This window comes from Natrix helvetica, assembly GCF_964273705.1.
Source record: "Natrix helvetica genome assembly, chromosome: 1".
NCBI lineage: Eukaryota > Metazoa > Chordata > Lepidosauria > Squamata > Natricidae > Natrix > Natrix helvetica.
The window spans coordinates 68,779,287-68,788,248 of record NC_138548.1 but is presented as its reverse complement, the minus strand read 5'-3'; the positions used below and the strand labels follow the sequence as shown (position 1 = coordinate 68,788,248).

General features: G+C 36.2%; 1 protein-coding gene across 1 annotated transcript; it reads left to right on the top strand.

Moving 5' to 3' along the window:
• The first annotated feature begins 203 nt into the window (after positions 1-203).
• EMC7 (ER membrane protein complex subunit 7) lies at positions 204-8,502 on the top strand. Its single transcript, XM_081932261.1, has 5 exons — positions 204-528; positions 4,435-4,554; positions 5,071-5,209; positions 6,251-6,331; positions 8,092-8,502. The coding sequence occupies exons 1-5, from the start codon at positions 293-295 to the stop codon at positions 8,242-8,244; spliced, it is 729 nt and encodes a 242-aa protein (XP_081788387.1). The 5' UTR covers positions 204-292; the 3' UTR covers positions 8,245-8,502.
• Positions 8,503-8,962: the final 460 nt, after the last annotated feature.

Sequence of the window (8,962 nt, the reverse complement as noted above, 5' to 3'; positions counted from 1 at the left end):
CAGTATTATTATATCCTCGTCTGGCAACAATTTACTAGCAACCCAAGGCTAATTTCCACGCCCGTCTCGGCGGCAAAAATGCTAGAAGAAACCGGAAGTCTGGAGTTTCAGAGTTGAGGATTAGAACGGGGCACGTCCCTTATTTATCACGTGACCACGCGCAGCGCCGGTCCGTCGAAAGGTGCATTCCGGTCGCTTGGCGCATGCGCCGGTAAGGGGAAGGCAGGAAGGAAGAAAAAAAAAAGCTTTCTTCCGCTTGTTCGTTATCCCGGTATCTCGCGCAAGAGCTATCATGGCGGCCGGACCTTTTGGTCTGCTTGGGACAGTCTTCTTGCTGGCGGCGACGTTTCAGTTCCCCTCATGTTCGTGGGCTTCAGAAACGCCCGGCGGCGGTGGCGGGGATACTCTGGGCGCCGGGGAGCGGTTTAAGATCGAAGGTCGCGCGGTGGTGCCGGGAGTGAAGCCCCAAGACTGGATTGCGGGCGCCCGAGTGCTGGTGGACGGGGAGGTGCACGTCGGCTTCCTCAAGTGAGTAGCAGCCGCGGTGGCGGTAACCGCCGGCACTCTCCCAGCCCCGGTCTGCGGACCTCCTCGGGGGTGCTTTTTTCGGGGGGGGGGTCTCCCGCTTCGTTCCGGACTACGTCGAGAACCGATTTCTAGTTCGCTTTGGATCCTCGCATTTCTTCGGGAAAACCCCCAGGAGGCTGGCCGCGGTTCGTGACTAAGTCTTTTGCAAGGCTAAATTGAACAACTACGAAAAGGGCAATTTTTTTAAAAAAAAACATATTTATTAATTTCGGAAACGGAATGACCTAGGCGAAGACGGCTCTCCTACCAGTCCAACACTCTTCCCTCAGGGTTAACATATCTGTCGCCTTAAGCTGGCTTGCCTCTCCCCCCCCCCCAAAAAAAAAGCAAAACAGAAAAACACTAGCAAGTTTTTACACTTGATACCTGAGGGAAAAGTCTACCAGAAAACCCCACGATGCTAATTGAAGGAATTGAAGACGCTAGCGAGATACTCCCCTGGTGCTGTCAAGTAAACAATGTAGTTGTGTCCCTGGAGTCAACCTTGTGTCGAGGGAGGTTTTGCCCTGAGAGGTTGTAGATGACAGTTTGGATTCTGAATTGGCCCTGGGGAGAGATGGGTTCAAATGGATCCTTTAGCCTTGGGAAGTTTAGGGGACGACTTTGGCCCTGTCACTCCTCCCACCCAATCCTAATCGACAGCATTTGATATGGACAAAAGTTGGAGTAAGGAGTTTCTAAAGGAAAGGTGTGATATAAATTACATCACAATGTAAAGCTTCCTGACTCACTAGACAAAGGCAAAAATAACAGGAGGTGATTCCTCGTCATTACTATTTTATTCTGTTTTAAGATCTTGATGCCGGAGAATAATCTGAGGAGGGGAAAGCTGGTCTGGATTAGGTCAAGGCAGATTGGCCAGGACAGATTTTAAAGCATATTTATTGTGTCACAGTGTGTTGGGATTGGGTTGTTGCTTGGGAAGATCACAAGCAGCATTTTCTAAATGTATTTGTCCTGGCAAAGCAATACTTCTCAGTCCTTACAGTTGGTGTTCTGCTCTGAGGAAGAATAAATGTCCTTGTGTTTCTGATCTGCAGATATAGGTTTCCACACACACATACTCAGTTGTTTGAAAATGTGAATTACCAACATGTTTTAGAGTACATCTTTATTAAAACTTGAACATACAATTTCATGCATCCAACCGTTATAGGTTTTTTTTCCTAAATGGTAAATCGGAATTAGAACTAGAAATGATAAGTGTCAAAAATAGTTACATTATTGTGGTATCCTTAAATGCTATATTGATGGGGAAGTTGTTGTTCTTGCTTTCTCCCTATGCGCCTCCCAGAAGAGCAGTTGCGTGGTGTTGAAATAGTCTGTGTTGAAATTCTAGCACAACTTTTCATATTACACTAATGAATTCCTGCAGATTAGAAATATATGCACACATGATCAAGTTGCCTCTGATGTTGAGAAATAAATATATTCCAATGTATGGTTAACCAAGATTTCAATACAATACAAGTTGGAAGGGACCTTGGAGGTCTTCTAGTCCAACCCCCTGCCTAGGCAGGAAACCCTGTATCATTTCAGACAATTGGCTATCCAACATCATCTTAAAGACTTCCAGTGTTAGAGCATTCACAACTTCTGGAGGCAAGCTGTTCCACTGATTAATTGTTCTGACTGTCAGGAAATTTCTCCTCAGTTCTAAGTTGCTTCTCTCCTTAATTACCCATTGCTTCTTGTTCTACCCTCAGGTGCCTTGGAGAATAGTTTGACTCCCTCTTCTTTGTGGCAACATCTGAGATATTGGAACACTGTTATCATGTCTCCCCTAGTCCTTCATACCGAGTTCCTGCAACCGTTCTTCATGTTTTAGTCTCCAGTCCCCTAATCATCTTTGTTGCTCTTCTCTGCACTCTTTCTAAAATCTCCACATATTTTCTACACCGTGGAGACCAAAACTGAATGCAGTATTCCAAGTGTGGCCTTACCAAGGCATTATAAAGTGGTATTAGCACTTCACATGATCTTGATTCTATCCCTCTGTTTATGTAGCCTAGAACTGTGTTGGCTTTTTTGGCAGCTACTGCACACCGCTGGCTCTTATTTAAATGGTTGTCCACTAGGACTCCAAGATCCCTTTCACAATTACTACTGTTGAGCAAGGTACCATCTATACTGTACCTGTGCATTTGGTTTTTCTTGCCTAAATGTAGAACCTTATTCTTTTCACCATTGAATTTCATTTTATTAGATAGTGCCCAATGTTCAAGTTTATCAAGATCCTTCTGTACCTTAAGCCTAAATTGGCTATTCCTGCCATCTTGGTGTCATCTGCAAATTTGATGAGTTTCCATTTATTCCCTCATCCAAATCATTGATGAAGATGTTAAAGCGTACTGGGCCTAAAACAGAGCCTTGGGGTACTCCACTGCATACTCCCCTCCATGTAGATGCAGTTCCATTGAGAACTACATGTTGAGTGTGGTTGGTCAGCCAGTTACGAATCCATCTGGTGGTGATGCTGTCTAACCCACATTCTTCTACTTTATCTAATAGTAGGTTATGGTCTACCTTTACATGTAAAGTAATGTACGGTACATCACATGTGCCCTGGTAAAGCCTGATATCTATCCAGGGGAAAGTGTTTAGAATCCTAGTGGTTAGTTCAGTGAAGATGTTGGCTGAAATATACAATATCTGTCAATATTGCAATGTCCTTGTACAAGTCTGTGATGCTTCTATATCTACAATACTATATACTGCTCTGGTCACATTAGAAAAGTAACAGAGCAGGAAAAATGCAGAAATTGCCAATCAAAATGATTTGGGGAATCAAATACCTTTATTAAATTTTATTTTTAAGTTTATAAAATATTAATATTTTTCTCTCTTCTTAAAACAGTGGGACCAAGGGTCATCCAATCAAGCTAATTGGAAGAAATGCTGTATATAATTGCAGATAACACAACCCTCAAAATGTCAACCAAAATACCATCAAAAATGCATCATCTGCAGATAAACCAACTTTTGGATTTTTAACTGCAGGAATCTGCAAGATTTGTATGATTTTATTAATTGTATTTTACAAATCATACAATTGTATGATTTTAAGGCCATCACAGGCTTTAAACATTTGAACTCTGACCTGCATATAATCTAAGCCTAATTTTGTGGGTATGATGTCAAATTTGTCTTGATGCAGTGGGGTTGTTTTTATGTTCTTTTATAGCCATTATGACTTGTAAATTTGTTCACACATTTTTATTCTTTTTTTGAAAAAATGTCTGTTCACTTTGATTAAAAATGTAGAGTAGCTTAGAAATTTAAGGAATAAATACATTTTCTGAATTATATACTTAAATATATTTAAGTACAATCTGCCAATCATATTCATTGAATGACTCCAATTTATTCAGCTGGCAAGCCAAAATGTTCTCCCTCAACTTTCCTTACTTGCCTTTTTTTTTCTAAGCAGAAAAAAAATACATATTGGAAATAATACACTTCCTTTGTTTTTATATGTACATTCAACAGGTCTATAAGATAAGTATTCTTGTACAATATTAGTGATTTCTACAGTTTTTCTCAGGCCAAGTAGTTCTGCTGAGATAGAAACTAGAATGTTTTATCTTGTATTCATAACTGCCCTGCTATACCAGTTCACTGTGACTTGTTAGTAATGAACAACATTGTATTACATATATGTTGGCAGGTATTATAATCTTATTTTCTTAATGCAGAGTCTAATGCTCTGAAATGTAGCTCTAAACTATGGCTAGTTTGTCTGATTAAGCAAAACTTATATTGTGGTATGTGATCTAAAATTATTGTGTTATCTCTGAAAACATTCTGTGATAGAGTTATATGTTTTGCTCTTTTCTATTTCATCAGGACAGATGGAAGTTTTGTGGTTCACGATATTCCTTCTGGATCATATGTTGTTGAAGTTATATCTCCAGCTTACAAATTCGAACCAGTACGAGTAGATATTACTTCAAGAGGAAAAATGAGGTGAACTATTTAAAATTTCATATTGCAACCTCAATATATTTTGTAAAGTATGAGATTAAAAGCTTAACTTTAATGTCTATATACACCATATTACATTTAGAAAGTCTTTCCAAAAATTAAGATCTAGTGAGCCAAAAATCCAAATGGGCCATTTTGTGTTCATTTTTATTGGGATAAAATATTTGTTAATGAACGTGTAATATGTAATATATGCTTGTTTCAGTTAGTAAAGTAAGCAGTAAATTAATTTCTCCCAGTTCAAAGTCTACATATATAGTAAATTTCTGGATGAGTTGGTAGCAACTGTACATAGGGTGCAGACACCTACTGAAATAAAAATAATATAGATTGCTATCCTAAGAACATTTACCTGGAAATAAGCTGCATTTAATCTAATTGTAGGCTCTTCAGTGGAAATGCATTAAGGTATGCAGCTTACATTGTCACAGACACTGTGTAGAGATATTGATAAAATTGAAAAATCTATAGAACACGGTTTTAATTTTTTTAATTCAGAGCAAGATACGTGAATTATATAAAAACATCAGAAGTTGTTCGATTGCCATATCCTCTTCAAATGAAATCTTCTGGGCCTCCTTCATATTTTATAAAGAGAGAGTCTTGGGGATGGACAGACTTTTTAATGAATCCCATGGTATGTATGGAATTGTGTAAACATCAACAAGTTTACCAGATTATTCTTCTATTTATAGACATTACATATTAAACAAGTTTTAGCTTTTATATTCTATTGTGTGTTTTAATTATTGCATATTTTAATTATTCAGAATTTTATTTGGTGATTGTAGTATGTTATAAGTTGTCCTGAGAAATCTCAAGTGTTCTGTAAGGTAATGCATGGAGTAGATATATTCATTTCAGATAAGCATGTTTGAAGCTGACACTATATAAATAGGAATTTCTACTTCTTCAGAGTCCAAGTTTTGTTCCCATAGAGCATCACAAGAAATATTATTGTTTGCACTATTCTGATTTTCATAGGTATAAAATCATAGCATCTGAATAACTTTTTGGAAGTGTGGCTCTACGTGTTCTTTACATATTAGATTACCAAATTGTAGGGGAAATGCCGGCAGGCAATGAGCTCATAATAAAATCAATCTGGAATTGAAAGAATTTTGAAAGTTATATAATCCAGTGCTATTACTAAGACAGGAACACCATTGCAAAGTTCAATAATGGCCATTCATATTTTTCTTAAATTTCTTCTATGAGTGCTCACAAAGTTTTTAAAAATACAATTTCACTATCAAACAGCTTGTAATATTTTATACTGCTGCTACCACTCAAATTCATCATTTTAATTTTTTAAAGAAAAAATCTGCTGTTATAATATCTGCTGTTTGGTATTGACCCTTCCTTCCAATATAGTAGAGAACAAATGTGTGTTAGCTCATCTCGCATCTCTATAATCCTAAAAGATTTATAATCTCAGTGGTTACTTAGGACATATTTGATAAATGTAACTTAGGTTGGTAGTTTCCTTTTTTCAGTCTTAAGGAATTGTATGAAGCTATATCTTGAATAATTCTGATCACCATAATTTGTTGTGAAAGGTTCAAAACAGGTAGACCTTGACTTACAAGCACAATTGAGCCCAAAATTTCTGTTGTTAAGTGAAATATTTGTTAAGTGATTAACAAATTTGATGACCTTTTGATTTTTTTTTTCTAAGGTTATGATGATGATCCTTCCATTGCTAATCTTTGTATTATTACCCAAAGTTGTCAATACAAGTGATCCTGACATGAGGCGGGTGAGTAAGCTTTGCAAAAGTGAAAACTGAAACTATTGAATCAAGATATAATAGGTATAGATATAGATATAGATACATAATATACAGAATCAGGAAAGTGTCAGATATAATAGTGAGCTTTTGGTTTATTGTTATAATTGAAATATAGTTCTGAGCTAAAAACAATACGAAAAAAATGGAAATTATTACTGGAAAGTAGGGTTTAAGACATAAAAGAAGGTTAGTTTTTTCCATGTTTTATTTGCATTCCCCAAAAAGCTTATAAAACATAGGATGAGCTTAAAGGGAATGGAGTCAGGATCATGTGATGAAATGACCTTTAGTTATAGGACCTGTATGGCTACCTTTCTCACAAAATGATTTGTGGACTGCTCACCAATCTCCTATGAGGCTTACCTGAAACAAAAATACCCTTCCCCCAGGTACTTGCCTAACCTGTCTCTTAATTAAACCCCCACATGGAAAAGCAAATATGATAGAGCTGTTGTGCTTGAGAATGCATATGCTGGATAATCTTAATTTCAACAGTTTTATGTTCCCCACCTACACAAAATACTGTGAGGTGCTCTGAATCTTAAAATCAAATCAAGAAAACATCCCCATGAGAGAATTAATCCCCCCTCATTTCATGATTGAGTGGGAAATCTTCAAAAAACAGGTTTATTTTCCATGTGGGTTTATCCCCATATTTCATCAAAGCTTATTTGGAGGATGTTAGCTTTTACTATTTTGTCATCAGCAAAGGCACTTGCTGCCTAAACTTTCTTTTGCTCCTATTAGGAATTAGCATACTATTTTTTTTTTATATGGGAGCTCTAGTAAACATTGTTATTTAAAGCAACGTCCTGGACAAATCTATGGCTAGCTGAGCATATGTGCTCTTTGACTTGATTTCTTGAACTGCTCTGATATTAGATCAATTTTGTATTCACTGTAGCAAATTGTTTAGTACAGATTTCTAATAAAAAAATTTTTACTAACATTTGTTAAAAGGAATTCAATTTCTGTGCTTAATATAATTCTCTAAAACTTTCTGCCAACTTATGTTGTTGTCCTTCTCTTTGTCATTATTATTTCAGCAAGAATTGCCATACTTTTGATAAATTCACAGTAATAGGAAGTTGTAGTATGATATTTCTTACAATATTTTAATTCATTGTCCTTTCACCATGCATTATGCTGAATAGCGGAGGGCTAGAACAAAATGGAGACTCAAGGTGTTTACTAAATCTTCTATATTTAGTGGTGCTTACTGTGTGCCTTTGGCTGCTGCTTCTGGGGTTCAGTTGGTATTAATTTTTATTTCCTCTGAATTATCTCTGTCTTCAGTAGTTCTTTACAGGTATCAAGTTATTTTCAAGTTATTCCTATTACAGTCTAGTCTAGATCCTGAAATGTCCTAATAGTCAAATATTATGCTTGGATGATATCTCTCTGCTCATTTGTTTGAAGAAAAGCTATAAGAAAAAAATAACACTTAGAACTGATATTTTTCAGTTTTTCAAAATGTGAAAGAATCAATATTGTCCTGTAAGACTACTTTAGACATGTTTTAAGCTTTTTTTGCTTTTAGTAGTTTCTTTCCTATATATGTAATAATTTTCTTTTAAGTTCTTCACACTGGCTGAATAGAGGAGTCTGTAGTGGGGGGGGTGGAGTAGAGAGCAAATGCAAACTGTAAACATTCACTGTGTGTATTCTTTAATAAATAGTTTAGAAATGGTTTTCTCTTATACTTTCCTCTGTTTGTATGTATTTAGGAAATGGAGCAATCCATGAATATGTTGAATTCTAACCATGAGCTGCCTGATGTGTCAGAGTTCATGACAAGACTTTTCTCTTCAAAATCTTCCAGCAAGTCTACTGGCAGTAGCAGTAAAGTAGGAAAAAGTGGTGCAGGAAAAAGAAGGTAGTTGTTTCTTTTCCTGGAACCACAATTTGCACAGCTCTGTGATGTGTTATCATCTGGATGTTCTGTGAAAGAACAGAAAGCCACTACTGTAACCTTAATTCAGTTTGAATTTTGAAAGGATACAACTGTAGCTTTTTAATCTATTTAAGTATCTTGTTCTTGAAATACCCGGGAGCATCACTTCTGTCTAAAATATGTAAGGTCAGTACTGATGATAATTTAACTCCTTTGTAGAAATGACATTAAAGAATTTAAATTATGTGCAATATATTAATGACTCTTAAACAATACATCACTGTAAATAATTTGATTTTAAGAAATAGAAAACATTCTTTAATAATGGCAATGGTATAATTGTGCATTTCTTGATATTCAACACAATGAATTGCTAGCTGGAAAAGTATTTTTTTCATCAGTTGCAGATGTTTTCTTCCAGAATCTTAGTTTAACTTTCTATTTGATTCATTCTCAAATTTACTTAAAAAATTTTCTGTGGAATGCTTTGACATTTCTCATTATTTAAACCTTATTTTGGAAAAGTACCAGTGATAAAACACATGTTCCTCTATTAATCTTACTTTTCAAAAGAATTCCATGAGTACCTTGTGTTGTAAACTGTTAAAGATAATACAGTTCTGTGCAGGTATAAGTAAAGAGAGCCAATTACTTGACAGTTTTTCACTATAAATGTATAATACAAGGCTAATGGAATTGGTTTT

Bases quoted from the DNA above. Each gene is read 5' to 3' on its own strand.
- EMC7 (XM_081932261.1), top strand. From the start codon at position 293: ATGGCGGCCGGACCTTTTGGTCTGCTTGGGACAGTCTTCTTGCTGGCG. The intron at 5,210-6,250 runs GTATGTATGGAA...TTTTTTTCTAAG, and splicing joins ACTTTTTAATGAATCCCATG to GTTATGATGATGATCCTTCC. The intron at 6,332-8,091 runs GTGAGTAAGCTT...GTATGTATTTAG, and splicing joins GTGATCCTGACATGAGGCGG to GAAATGGAGCAATCCATGAA.